Raw genomic sequence first — 15,081 nt, forward strand, 5'->3', positions numbered from 1 at the left:
TTTTTTTCAAGGGAATATGTTGGTCTAAAACATTTACCACAGCCTTTTCAAAATCTATATATGCCTGATTTATATCATCTTGATCTATATATTATTCTAGAAAATTCAATTTTTTTCTAAGTCTGAAAAAAATCTTGATCTAATTTTTTAAAGCTTCTACACGTTTTATACTCTGTGGTCTTATTTGAAATTTAACCCTTTATCTGTACACTGTTCATGTTGTGTACATCACTAATACCAGTATTAAAATTTCTTATATTCATACATAAACTAGATTTATTTTCAGTACAACATCTATCAGACTTGGATTATTCCCCTTAGTATGACATGTAGGTACATGGACCAGATTTGTTAAATCACAAACATCACAAGCATCTTTTAAAGTATTACTTTTCTCATTTACTAGCATATCATAATTGAGATCACCTAACATTAAAATATTATCATATTTTGTCGCGTAAACAAATTAATTATAAAAACTAGCTGGTTTGAAGTTATGTCTTGTCCAAAACTAAGGTATAAAGAAACCCCTAAAATTTTATACCAATAACATGAATAAATAACATCGGTGTGCTAACATGAAAAAAACACCTTGATTTGTGATTGTTCAGCGCGTGGTGCAAAAGTATTCATTCGCATATTGAACGAAAATAAACTTCTTTACAGTCTTCCACTTTTGACAGCGATAAAAAAATATGTTTTTACTGTATATATCTTGTATTTTCCTTAATCACTTTTATTTTTTAATATGCTAATTAAAATTATTTTCTCCGGATACTAACAAAAATGGATGTTTTATCTAAACAATAAAATACAAGATGATTCCTATTTGCAGATGGTGGTAATAAGGGCAACTGTAAAAGCTTCATAAACAGGCTGATTCCTGACCATTATTATATCAATTGCAGTTTAAAATGAATGTAAAAGAAATCCCTTCACCCATAAACGATAAATTTGTTTTATTTTTGACATAGACAAATTGGTAGATAAAGAAATATTTTGCTTTTCGCTAAATTTTATTATGTTTGAAGGACTTTGAAAAAAATGCTATTTTCTATGGAATTATGGTATTCTGTTCTATAATGTTCATATGATTTTTAAGGAACAAATATCATACAAGAACCAACAAAGGGCATTTTGTTTTATTCTTGCGAAATTTAGGAATGTTCATTCTTGACATTTGACTTTGATTTAACAACAAATGCACCGTACTTATTATTGACATTCTGTTAAAACAGAAAGTACCTACAATAAGCTTTTGAATGATATATAATATAGCCGTATGTTAGGTGGGTGCATTAATTGAAATTAAAATTATAAGTAGAACATCAATTGTACTTGTAACTTATTTGGGAAATACCTAAGACTGGTACAAAAAATTTCTGAAGTCACTTTAAGAAGTCTTACTTGAAAATATTCATTATAAATGTGTTAAAAATGCAGGTTATTTGGGCACTTGCAGTACAATTGGCTACTGTGATGACGTTGATTTTTTTTATCTAGAAATGAATTATCTGTGTTTTGCACCGTATAGTGATAACGAAAATAGTCTAAATGTAATCAAGAATACCGTTCAATGAATAAAAAAAATCAGGCAACAGCGGAAGTGTGTACTTTTTTAATATAACTACAAAACAGAGCCTTGTTTTAAAAATGAATAAGCAGTTTATTGCAGATTGGTTTTTCAAATAAATACAATCACACACGTTAAGATCAAGCTACAATAAATGGGCTCGTTGAACTATTACTAAAAATCGACAAAATAATATATTTCCGTTTTAATGATGTAAAAAAACAATACTAGGTGACTTCTAACTTGAATTTATGACAAATGTGTCAACTTCAGTTTCCTCTTGTCAATTTCCAATGTCACAGTAGTAACATATATTTTACCACTTCATACATGTCATATGGTGTTTACATGTCTCAATCAATTAGTTATACGCATTCCATTCACATGGATTACCTTAACGACAAACATGGTAATGAAGACGAACATCTGGATTCGAAAACAGGTAACCATTGCAGTCACCATCACAAATAAATTGATCGATAAAATGTGCTAGTGTCACAGCTCACTAGAAACATGCTTTTTTACGTGAAATGATGTCATTTATAAAGACTTAAACTAGTCTTCTGATCGTTACTTGTATCGTATTGGTCTAACACTACTGTGATAATGAAAGTTTGAAGATCAATGGTAATCATGAGTTGAAAGTCTATATATTCCGGTACTGGTCCGTGAGAAGCCCATATGATTATATCAGGTTTTTCGCTTCTTTAATAAATTCCAAAAATTATTTAGCACTTACAAAAATGTTAAAATAATTTTTACTCTTATTTGCTCACCATGAACAAAAATATATGTTCCAATAAAGACACACTATTCAATAACAAGTTACTTATTGAATTCTTCAAAGTTAGTGAACATGTGTATAAAAATAATAGTGGTGAAAAACGTGCTTTAATTTTATCTTAGAATCATCCAATTTACATTTTGAAATCTTTTGATTTTCTTTAAAAAAAAACTATATGCTGTTTGTACATACATTTCCGTCTAACTATAATCTATGACAAAAATGTCAACTTCAGTTTCTGTGTCTATTTCCACTCTGGCAGTAGTAACATACATTTTGCCACATCGTATATGACTTAATTTGGGTCTTAATTTTTTATTTCTTATTAGGAGGATTGTCCTGGCTCTAGTAATAATGCATCTGATGTTATACGGATTAGTTTAGTACTACTTTTTTTGCCAAAATCAGAGATTAGATACTTTGAATAATATTTGTATTGCTATGTCGTTTTTAAATAACAATTTCATCAAAAATTTTACCTGTTGTTTTGTAATTTACGTTATATTACAGACTCGTCCGTAACGATAAAAAAAAAACCTATAACACCTAATTTATCATTTGAAAATGGGCATCATTTAGTTACTATATCTATCAGTAAAATTGATAATTATGTGTACATACCTTTGATATTTAAATGCACATAATTGAAATGTAGCATCATATATCAAATCGATAATACTAAACTGATACATTCTGAATTCAAAAAGAATTTTTGTTCCAAATATAGCTTCTAATTGTCTTTTTGGTACGTTTAGACGATATGTATTCCCCCATTTATATAAATTAGATGTTCTATAAACTTGATATAAAGAGTGAAGTTACATTATAAAATTATGTCAGAATTTTTTTATTGAGTTCTCGTACAATCTGTTTATTCCTAGGAAACTACACTAATTTGAAATGTTTTGAAACAAAATTCAAAACATATACCAGTCAATTTCGTAAAGATAAGTTTTATTTTTAAGATATACGGTCTAGGTTTTCAGAAAGACAATTAATTTGCATTAAATACAGGTTTTACTTCGCACATTATTTGACCAACACGGACTATCTGGACTATCTGGATCATGAGTTGTCTGTCCATCGTTGATTTGTTATAGTATTTTGTTGGCTGCGGATGTTGAAACATGAAGGAATATGAATTCCTTTAAAGCCGAATCTGTGATTATCCATGCGAGATCAAATGAAGTTAACTACATCTTGTGCATTTACCATGGCTGTGTCTCTAACAAACGTTTCTTTTTATCTTAAGTGATTCCTTAGCTTCTAATATTTTGCCAATATCAAAGATTATATAATTTAGATAAGATTGTGTAATGCTAGATCGTTTCACTATTTCAACAAACTTTTTGGCGTTGTGTTTATGATTTTACGTCGTTAATGATATAGATATTTCTAGTTTCACACTGTACGGAGTGTGATACGAAAACGTGATACGAAAATCTGCGTTAATTTGATTGGCTTATCCAGCATCATAAGACGATATCACGGCATTTCCATTGGCTATTCGTTAGGTCATTGATGACTTTCAAAAGTTAAGACGATGTACATTTCGTCCATGGCAACGGACATATGTAATTTTTTACATAATATACAAAACACTCCCACTTTTCACCCGACTTTTCACCCGACTATCTTCTTTTTGTCAAATTTTATTACATGCTGAAGCGTACAAAAAGTCCTAAAATGTTTGATGTTAAAGTTTGACAGCGGAAAAGGATATTCGCCGTCATACTGGCATGTGCAAAAGACTAGATTAGCGATTCGCGGAATCTTTAATTTAACACAATGAGAGTGTTGACCATAAGAGAAATAGGTTTAACAACTTGAGAGAATTGGATATCGCTTGATATCAACTCTCGTTATTTAATTCAAATAGTAATAATAAACTCGCCGAAGGCTCGTTTATTATTATTTTGAAATCAAATAACTCGATTTGATATAAAGCGATATCCCTTTCTCACTCGTCATGAAACCTATTATTATTAAATTTGCTGTCAGCATTATTATTTTTGATATAAAAATTCAAGTATATAAAGTTATAATACAATCAAAATGTTACTTACTCATCATGTTCTGCATCATAGTCTCTGGAAGAAAAGAAAAAACACTATAACTTATGAAAATGGAGGAACTATATTTATAATATCAATTTTATACCTCCAACTTATGGTTAGATTTGCAAAGAGTAGGGGTTTGCAAATGAAATACTTTCTTAATCTACATAACTGTTGGGCTTTCCGAACTCGGACTATATTCACGACGTGGTGCTCAGGATTGGTCGTTTATCTTTGAAGATTTTTGTTCGTATGCAGGTGCATTAAACATGAGATAATCCAAAGTCCTTCATGTGACAGTATTAGTGAATATACTGAGGAGATGAATTGTAGTATAAACTTAGATTATTTGAAAAAACACTTTATTTAGCGTGAATTTGTATCTCTAGGTTTTTTACTTTTTTGGTATTTCTTTCTATGGTATGTAAAGGTATTTATGTTAAACATAAATTAATGTATGGTCCCTCAATACTGCCAGGATTGTTGCTATTGTTTTATCAGGTTTCTTGTTTAGATTGATAGCCGATCAACCAATGAAAAGTCTCCTTTTCGACAACATCTTCATTTAGAGAAACAAAGAAAAGAAATTTTATCCCACGAACATTTTTTAAATTCGTCGATTTTCTCTTGTTTTGAGAAGTGGTTTGTACACAAAAATCTCAATACAGTTAAAAGATTTATTTTTGAAGCTAACGCTATTTAAAGATTTACACCTTTGTTCGTTGTTTACAAAATTTAATTAAGTTACTTGATTCTGTTGTGCTGACCTAGATCCACGGCGTGTTTTTAAAACAGTGTATATATATATAACTGGTAAGAATTGTTGTTAAAACGCTTATATTAGGTCATTCATTTATATCTAGATTTAAATCTTTTATTAAAGTTAGTAAACATCGTACGTTCTGTTAGCATGAATCTAGGTTTAGATAAATCGAGAGAGCATGTTATATTTAGGAGTTTCCCAGGGGTAATCTGGGGGGAAATGTGGTATTTCACTGTAGAGGGGTCTCAATACAGCACAAACAACATTTTCCAAAAGAACAAAAGTGAAAAAATATATTTTAACAAAACGCATTTTACTTACAGGTCAAACAACTGATGTTCACAAACCCTGCCATTGACGATTGCCAAATAAATTGATCAAAAGGTGTATCAAAATGGATCTCTATATTAATTAAATACCAAGTAGAAAACAAAAAACTTGCGGTAAAGATGGTAAACCAAAACATGAGGTGCTAAATTATTTACACCATATTCGGATTTCGACAATTAATGTCTCTTCAGTGCCTCTTAAACCAGAGGGAAAATATAATACAAGCCCAAACGAAATAAATATAAACAAGTCTAAATTGCAAACAACGTTCAAACCTGTGGTTGCGTTGGATAAAAACCGCATTTTTTATACGTGTGCATGTAACAAATTTCGCTGAAGAGGGGTCTCAATACAGCACAAACAACATTTTCCAAAAGACCAAAAGTGAAAAAATATATTAAAAAAAAACGCATTTGACTAACAGGTCGAACAACTGATTTGCTTAAACCCTGCTGACTGCCATTGACGATTGCCAAATAAATTGATCACAAGGTGTATCAAAATGGATATCTATATTAATTTAATACCAAGTAGAAAACAATAAACTTGTGGTAAAGATGGTTAACCACAACTTGAGGTGCTAAATTATTTACACCATATTCGGATTTCGACAATTAATGTCTCTTCAGTGCCTCTTAAACCAGAGGGAAAATATAATACAAGCCCAAACGAAATAAATATAAACAAGTCTAAATTGCAAACAACGTCCAAACCTGTGGTTGCGTTGGATAGAAACCGCATTTTTTTATACGTGTGCATGTAACAAATTTCGCTGTAGAGGGGTCTCAATACAGCACAAACAACATTTTCCAAAAGACCAAAAGTGAAAAAATATATTAAAAAAAACCGCATTTGACTAACAGGTCGAACAACTGATGTGCTTAAACCCTGCTGACTGCCATTGACGATTGCCAAATAAATTGATTACAAGGTGTATCAAAATGGATATCTATATTAATTTAATACCAAGTAGAAAACAATAAACTTGTGGCAAAGATGGTAAACAACAACATAAGGTGTTAAATTATTTACACCATATTCGAATTTTGACAATTAATGTCTTATATATATATGAATGCATATTTAAATAAAATAAAAAGATAAAAACTGTGAAAATGGTTCGCCCTAATGGTTGGGCTGAAATAATGGACTGTGCACAAAGATTTGTGCTTCTGTTGGTATGTCCTATTTGTTGAGCTTCTGTTTTCATGCCCTATATTTGGGGCTGCTGTTATAATATCCAGTGTATAGGGTAGCTGTTTAATGCCCTATGTTTTAGGGTGCTGTTTCATTCCCTATGTATTTGGGTGCTGTTTTAACACTGTATGTGCCCAATGTAATTGGCTGCTGTTTCCATGCCTACATGTATGTGTTAGGCTGCTGTTTATACTGTGTCCAATTCTCACTAAGATTGGCAATCTGTGTATGATGATTTTGATATGGTTGTGAGTATTCCGTAGGCAAGCCATTTATCAATGCTAGTTTTTGTCAATTTTTAGTGAGAATGGCCTATTTATAAGACTATGCTGAAACCGTCGGTAATTTCACTTTTATAGCAAGACATCTATATTACTTCATATATTTTATTGATATGTTGCTAAAAATTTAATTTTTAGCTATATATTTCATAAAGTATCCATGCCTAAACAAAACCAGGACAGTCTAGAAAAAGCAAAAATAAAGCCCAAAGTGAGTCTCCATTCCCTTTGGTCCCCTGAGGTGGAAGAGACTTTAATAGCCAGGATTACTGAGTCAGTAATCCAGTCCAGGCACCGTAACGAGCCAGTAGAGGAAATTCCTGAGCAAGAGGACTATGCTTCCGAAAATGGTGAGAAAGAGGGAGTGGAGATGGAGGAAAATTAGTGGCAGGTAGATCTGCCTGCGACTAGTTCTATATCGACTCCTATTGCAGCAATAGTAGACCCAGGCATAAATCACAAAATTTGGCAAGATAAATATATTGATCTTTCGGTATTGTTACCACAAAATCGTTAACCAAATGCTAAGAAAAATGGCTTACAATTTCAAGTATCTTGAAATTCAACACTGTCACTGGTTCCCAACAGGCCCAGGTTTTATATTTCATCAATTGAACAGTTGGCAACGGCTTTTTTAAGATTTATGGCAATTTATAGTGAAAAATTCCTAGAGTCCACTGCTTACTTGGCAGAACATGCAGACATTTTTAAGGATTTTGCTTCCACGCAGTCAAGTAACAATGCTTGGCTGACATATGATCAACAAGTCCGCATGGACAGACAAATGAGAGGTGTTCCATGGCATAGTTTAAACTTTGAATTCTATATTATGGTAACAAGACCCCAACAGGGGAGTCCACAGGGAAGTCGTCCTTTTCGTCCCTTTCGAAACCGTCAGCGGAATTCCTCCAATAAACAAGAAGGGTCTTTAACGAACGAAACGTTGCCAAAAGGGGTGTGTTGGAACTATAATAAAGATGGATTTTGTCGCATCAAAGTTTGCAAATTTGTCCTCGTTGTGGGAATGTAAAGGCCCATAATCAGATGTGCCAATCGTGCGGCCCTGTCAAAACACCAACACTATTCAACACCCAAGCCCGACCCCAGAAACATGTAATTATGTAACTCACTTAAGTCATACTAGGAAGTCGGTTGTCACTCCTATTTGCTCTAAAACTTTGAAAATTTTACTTATGGGATATCCTAATCAGGATGCAAATTATTTGGTATCTGGGTTTGAGGAAGGTTTTCGTCTAGGTTACGACGGATGTCAAATAATTTACAATCAGCTTATCAACTCCCAGATGTTGTAGATAGAAAACTGTCAAAGGAAGTTAGCCTTGGAAGAATTGCTGGTCCTTTTTCGGAAATTCTGTTTAAAATGTAAAGGAGTAGTTCCTAAAAAAGAGGACGGTCAATTTAGATTGATACACCACTTGTCATATCCCTCGTTTCATTTTGTAAATGATCATATTCCTGATGAATTTAAACGTGTTTCATATACTACAGTTGATGATGCTGTCCGGCTGATAGTGTTACTCGGTCGTAATTGTAATCTCGCCAAGTGCGATATTGATAGTGCTTACAGAAATATTCCTGTTAATTGTTTGGACTATGAATTATTAAGTATCAATTGGAAGAATCAGTTTTATTTTTACCGTTGTTTAGCAATGGGTCTTGGTAGGTCTAGTTCTATTTTTGAGAAATTTTCCACAGCTTTGCAATGGATAGCCCAAAACAGGCTTTATATCAAGCATATGATTCATATTTTAGATGACTATCTTTTTGTGGGTCATGCGAACAGTAATGTTTGTGACGAAAGTTTAAGATTGTTTTTGAATCTCTGTAAAACACAAGGAGGGCCAATTAAGAATAAAAAAATTGAATATTCCGGTTAAGTTGCGCCTTTACACAGACGCAGCTGGAGCTACTGGATATGGTGCTATTTTTAAGTCGCATTGGTTTTATGGGCGCTGGTTAAATTCTCTCAATTAGTGTACAATATCGTTTAAGGGCTCTATCCCATTGTGCTAGCCGTTGAAGTCTAGGGTCATTTATTTCAAAATTATTGCTTGTTATCCCATTCTGATAATCAGGCAGTTGTATGGATTGTCAATAAACAAACCTCAACAGATCCTATGGTTATGAAATTAGTGAGGCGACTTGTTCTAACATACATGAAATTGAACATATTAATGTGTGCCGAACACATTTCTGGAACACATAATATTCTACCGGATCTGCTTTCACATTTTCAGATTCAGGAGTTTCACCGACTGGCCCCTTTGATGGACACGTGGACCCAGGATTACTAGAAGTTTGTTAAACATTTCAAGACTGCTGATAGACGCTGGTATTGCACCCTCGACCAAAATAGTGTATGGTAATGCTTGAAGAGTATTTCAATCTTTTTTTAGTAAAGTTTTTCCAGGTCGGTCATACTATAGTTAATTGCTCACTTGAAATGCTGATGATTTTAGTGCATCTTCTTATGAGGATGGAAAGTCACCGAACACTGCAAGAACTTACTTGTGTGCATTATCTTACAATTTCAAAATCAATCGTCGTCCGGATTTATGTTTAAGTTTTTTAATTAAAAAAAAAATGATGTGTGGTGCTAAGCGTTTATCAGTAGCTACTGATTTGAGGCGCCCCATTACCCTTTCTGTTCTCCATGACATTATCAGGGCATTTCCTTTTGATTGTAGATCTTCCTGTCAACAAAAGTTGTTTTCGTTGATATTTTAATTGCATTTCATGCTTTCCTTCGAAAAGGAGAGATAAAGATTAGGAATGAACAAGAAAATCATATTTGATTTATTTGGAAAATCGGACTTTGAAAAATTTTGATTCTGGAAATCCGTTTTTGATTTTAAAGATGTCCAAATTTAAACATAATTTGTCTAAACAACCTGTCCAGTTACAAATTCTAAGTCAAGTTGAACCTAACTTTTTTCCCGTGAAGAAAAAGAGAGAATTTTTAGAATTATGGGGAAAAGCAGCAGGCCCTGTATTTTTCTATAGAGACACAAGAACTATTCAAAGATCTGAATTTTGTAATATATTAATATTGGTGCTTTCGTCTGCTAAGTATGATACAAGGTTTTACAACAACAGCTCACATGATAGGTAATCCTGATTCAAAGATAAGGACGATGGGTGGTTGGCATTCTGATTCTTACAACAGGTATATTCGGGTGCTATTGTTGACTTGCCTTCCGATGGTTTAAAAATCTATCCTATCCAAAAACCCGTACAAAGTCTGTAATCTTTTTAATTTTATCAGTTTAATATAGATATGAGACTGACTGAGGCAGCTCATATCTGAATCTAAATCACTTAAGGGATTGTATAAGGCAGCCCAAACACGATTGTCTATTTGCTGTTACTGCTAACTAGGATTTGTTTATTTTTAATTGTGAGATCATGGAGATGCTTATGCATTCATATTTTTTTTAATTTTATTTTCTCTCAAGACTGTCTGAGGCGGCTTGGGATTTGCTTTATTCAATGTTTTGCATTTAATGTGTAAAAAATATATCTTTTATAAAGTGACTTTCATTATTAATGTTCCATATGTTATAGTATTATTTTCTATTTTTAGTGAAAGAGTGTAGCTTTTGGTGACGTTATTTTAGTTAATCTGCAATGATAGAACAATTTGTGTATGAAATGGTTACAGTTGTCGTTGTTCTTGAAGAAGCTGTGGATAATTCATTGAATTGGACCAATACAAAAAGGCATTGCACATGAAAATCTCATAGTTTTAGAGATATTCTGCTGTTGTACAGACTTTATATGACTCCGATATGTGATGCCTAACCTGCGAAACAATCTGTAAAAACTGAAAAGGTGTCCGCTATAAATGAAACACGATTACGGACAACAACAACAGTTATGGGAATTTAAAGTTTACGTTTTTACCTGTTGGATATACTTTTAAATTCGGCTTGCTGAAGTTTTAATACTGGATGCATTACAAGAATGCACATTGCTTGCTTTTATACGAAATTTGAACTTAGACTGATGTTAGAATACCTTTAAGCAGAATCGAATGATTATACTGCTAACATTTTAAAGACATTGGTCTGCCCTTCTTTGCAACATCATTGTAACGTGTATTGTTACTCACAGTGGGGGATGTTAATATTATTTATGTCGTCATGTATTCATTATCGTTGATTATAAGACGACTCCGCTTAAATCCGTCCATTAGTTCTACAGTTGACAGTAACATCTATTTTGAGACTATGTTAACCATTATCATGATTTATATGTACATTGTTGTAGGACATTGCATGGTAACAAATATGCTGCTAGGTTGATGGTGTAAAAATATTTTTGTTTTGTTTACAGTAGTTTATAGTCTTCAGAATTTCTTTCATTTTATCATACTTCATAGAAACTTTTTTTATGTATTATCAGAGGCATACATTCGGTTGGGGCTGCTGTTTGACTTTTCATGTTAAGACATTTAAATTCAAACAGCTTGATTGGCGTTTTTTATGCCCCACCATCGCTCTAATTGTGTGATATAGATACAATGGATAAACGTTGATTCTTGAAAAAGAAACAATGAGCCCGCAGGGCGAATGGTTTGTTTTTCATGAATCAACGCTTATCCATTGTATCTATCACTTAAACTATTGTGACACTGTCTTTTGAAAATTAACGCCTATTCTTAATTAGAAGGTATTGTAAGTGAGTTTAATTAACCATGATATTGTGTCAAACGATCCATAACAATAAATTAGATATCACAATTAAATGTTAAAAAATACAAATATATTATTACACAACACGTCTGCCCTTAAAGATCTTCATATCATCAGGCATCCGAATGTTATCTGTTTTTACAAAATAAGATATATTCGAACTTATTTCTATTTGAATTGATCTTAATGAAAATGGAGAATGTGTCAAAGGGACAACAACCCTACAAAAACATATAGTGCATATAATAAGTATGTTTCCGAAATTTCTAGCAATAAGCCTAATTCAAGTAATATCACGATTTTCTAGCATAGGAATTTGCGAATTAAAATTTGTCAAATTATGTAGTAAAACAGATGAAATCATATAATATTAATTTATAAAACAAAAATGGACCAATATTATGCAATCCATTTTTGTTTTGTTGGAAACATGTGGAATAGCCAACCATTATCTGATAATAACGACCAAAATCGCTTTTTTACACAAAATATCCACAATAACCATGATAACATTCAAAACAAAAACAAAAACTGTAAATCTAGACTATTGGAACAAAAAAGAGAATTCAGGGATTCGAACCTAAACAGACAAGTCCTTAGCTTTAACTCATTTATTTTAACTACGAAACCTCGTGGCTACCAACTCATACTATACGATTACCTATTATGTATATATAAAGGTACAAGCCATTTGTGTCCGTTGTACCGATGTATATCATATATTCATTTATATATATAAAATAGACTTTTAAATCGTAACCGATTGGTAGCCCAGAGGTTACGTCGATATGTTAATGTCAGTAACAAGTTACAAAATTTATGGACGGGTTCGATTCCCAGTGAAGGCATATAGAAATTTCAAAAATTAAAGGTAAGTTTTTAAAAATAATTTCATTAGTGAACAGAAATCAGGAAATTAGTCAATTCAAACTTAATGATATTAGGCACACAAAGGAAACAATAGAATATAATCTGGTGAGTCCATTTCAGCGACGGATTTAAGAAGCGTTGATTCTAGAAAAAGAATCCACGATAAATGAATAGACTGACGTCACCACAATGGTTTAAAGCGGATGAACCAATCACAATTTACAGTCTAGTCATATGCATGGTTTTACCATATTGGTTACATTAATAATTTTGATATTGGCATTTTATATTAAAGCTCATTTTTGACATACCATTGTGTTGGGTTTTATTTAGAACGAACAAGCTCATGTATGCCTCTCTGTACATGTATATCGTTGATGTAACCGTATTACATTGGCGGGATCATCAAGGTATTTATGTTAAGCATAAATAAATTTATGATCCCTCAATACTACCAGGATTGTTGCAATTGTTTTAGCAGGTTTCTTGTTTAGATCGATTTTCCTATTTTCTACCCTACCACCCTCCTTTGAAACCAAATCTTTTTATTTGAAAAAGTGTAAATTTGTGTTATGTTTTGATTTTTTGTCTCAAGTGGTTTGTAATCACATGAATTAATCAGTATTTGATAGTCTAGTGTTTTTTATTTCATGTTTGTGGGCGCTTTTTATGCCCCACCTTCGCTCTAATTATATCGGATGATATAGTCTAGTCATATGCATGGCTTTACCATATTGGTTACATGAATAATTTTGATATTTTTTATATTATATAAAATTTGTTTTTGATATCATATTGTACATGTGTTCTCTTGTTTCATATTTGCATTTTATATTAAATGCTCATTTTCGACATACCATTGTGTTTGATTTTATTTAGAATGAACAAGCTCTTGTATGCCTCTCTGTACATGTATATCGTTGATGCAACCGTATTACATTGGCGGGATCATAATGGTATCTCATTTACTGATACTGTAAATCGAAAATCAAGGATAAAAAAATATTTCAGTTATGTTATGAAACTGGTATTTATAATTGTAAATTTATAATATTTTAGGATGTAACGCTGATTAGCATTTTGATTTATGGGAATTGATGTGTAAAATTTAAAAAAAAAAAGAAACTGTTGAATATTAAATTCCAAGAAGAATAAAGATATATAAAAAAACAAGTTTTAGACCATGTGAGTGAAACAAATACCGAGAAAATTGGCTCTACTCCTTTGCAATTCTGTATTAAAATGCCTTCAACAGTCACAAATAGCGCAAAACCGTATTTTAATTTTATGGGAAATGTGTAAAACTGTGACACAATATAGTTCACTGTTTGTCATCTTCAATTTTCAATTTCCAGACTTATTTTAGATTTTGACTGTCTGAGATAAATACGGAGCCTTGGTCTTTTCTTTACTCAAACCCGCTCCTCCCAAAAAAGGTGAAAAAGGAAGCAAAAACATCTACATTTCATTGGCTCAGACCTAACATCAAGCTATAAAGGCCCTAACAATTCAAATAGGAAAACCAACGGTATATCCTTTATAAAAAACGAGAAACACCTATGAACCACACAAACAAACGACAACCGCTGAATAACTGACTACTGACTTAGGACAGGTGCATAAAAATGCATCAGGTTTAAACGTTTAAAATGGCGCTAAACTTCACCATAACCTGAGACAGTAGTGTAACATTACAACATAAAAAGACACACCATAAAATATCATTTGAAATTGCCTAACTCGACGATCAAAACGACATTTAAACAAAAACAATTTAACATAGTTTAGTTTAAACATATTTTATTTGCTTAAATATGCAAACGGGAAGAGACACAAGTTAATCAAACTTATATAGACTTCTCCCATGAACAATTTATAACAATAGAATATTTACAAAGCATGCATGCAACCACCACATTATATATTGATATATATTGGATCTGTGAAAAGATGATGTGAGATGATGTGAATGGTTGTACACAATGTACATGTTTTACACTTTAGTGTGTTATATTACACAATTAGAAACCTCTTGGACTCTTTAATAAATTCATTTACATTATTTAAAATTCTTTCATTTTTATCTTTGGTTAAAGACGTATCACCAGAGGTTAGCATGTTCAAATTTATTGGAGAGTTCTCTGGTAACCAGTTCATATTATTAAATTGTTTGATTCTTATATTCGCATAAGGAAAATCAAAAAGGAAGTGATATAAATCTTCAAATTTAGCACCACAACTACAAGACGGATCTGATAAGATAATAATTCAAAAAAAGAGGCTGAGCATTTAAGTTGTGTCAAAATAATGTTGCGTTTACGAATTAAATTTAAGATTCTTTAGTTCGGTTTATAATTTTACTAAAGGGTCAATGTTGAGTGCCAACACATTAAGGTTATTTCACAGTCGTATATTTGAAGGTATGAAGGATTATTTGGTCAATGAAAGTTTACAAAATGGGTATATTATATCATTCCCATTACGTAAGGGATAAACAGCTGTACTTTGAAT

General features: G+C 32.1%; 1 protein-coding gene across 1 annotated transcript in view; it reads right to left on the reverse strand.

Moving 5' to 3' along the window:
* LOC139526536 (uncharacterized) overlaps window positions 1-15,081 on the reverse strand; it is a 103,637-nt gene that overhangs the window by 51,278 nt on the left and 37,278 nt on the right. Inside the window, exon 3 of the mRNA XM_071321694.1 lies at window positions 4,424-4,447. Coding sequence (XP_071177795.1) covers window positions 4,424-4,447 — 24 coding nt within the window. The remainder of the gene's footprint in view (window positions 1-4,423; window positions 4,448-15,081) is intronic.

The sequence above is a fragment of the Mytilus edulis genome, chromosome 6 (assembly GCF_963676685.1).
Source record: "Mytilus edulis chromosome 6, xbMytEdul2.2, whole genome shotgun sequence".
NCBI classification, from domain to species: domain Eukaryota; kingdom Metazoa; phylum Mollusca; class Bivalvia; order Mytilida; family Mytilidae; genus Mytilus; species Mytilus edulis.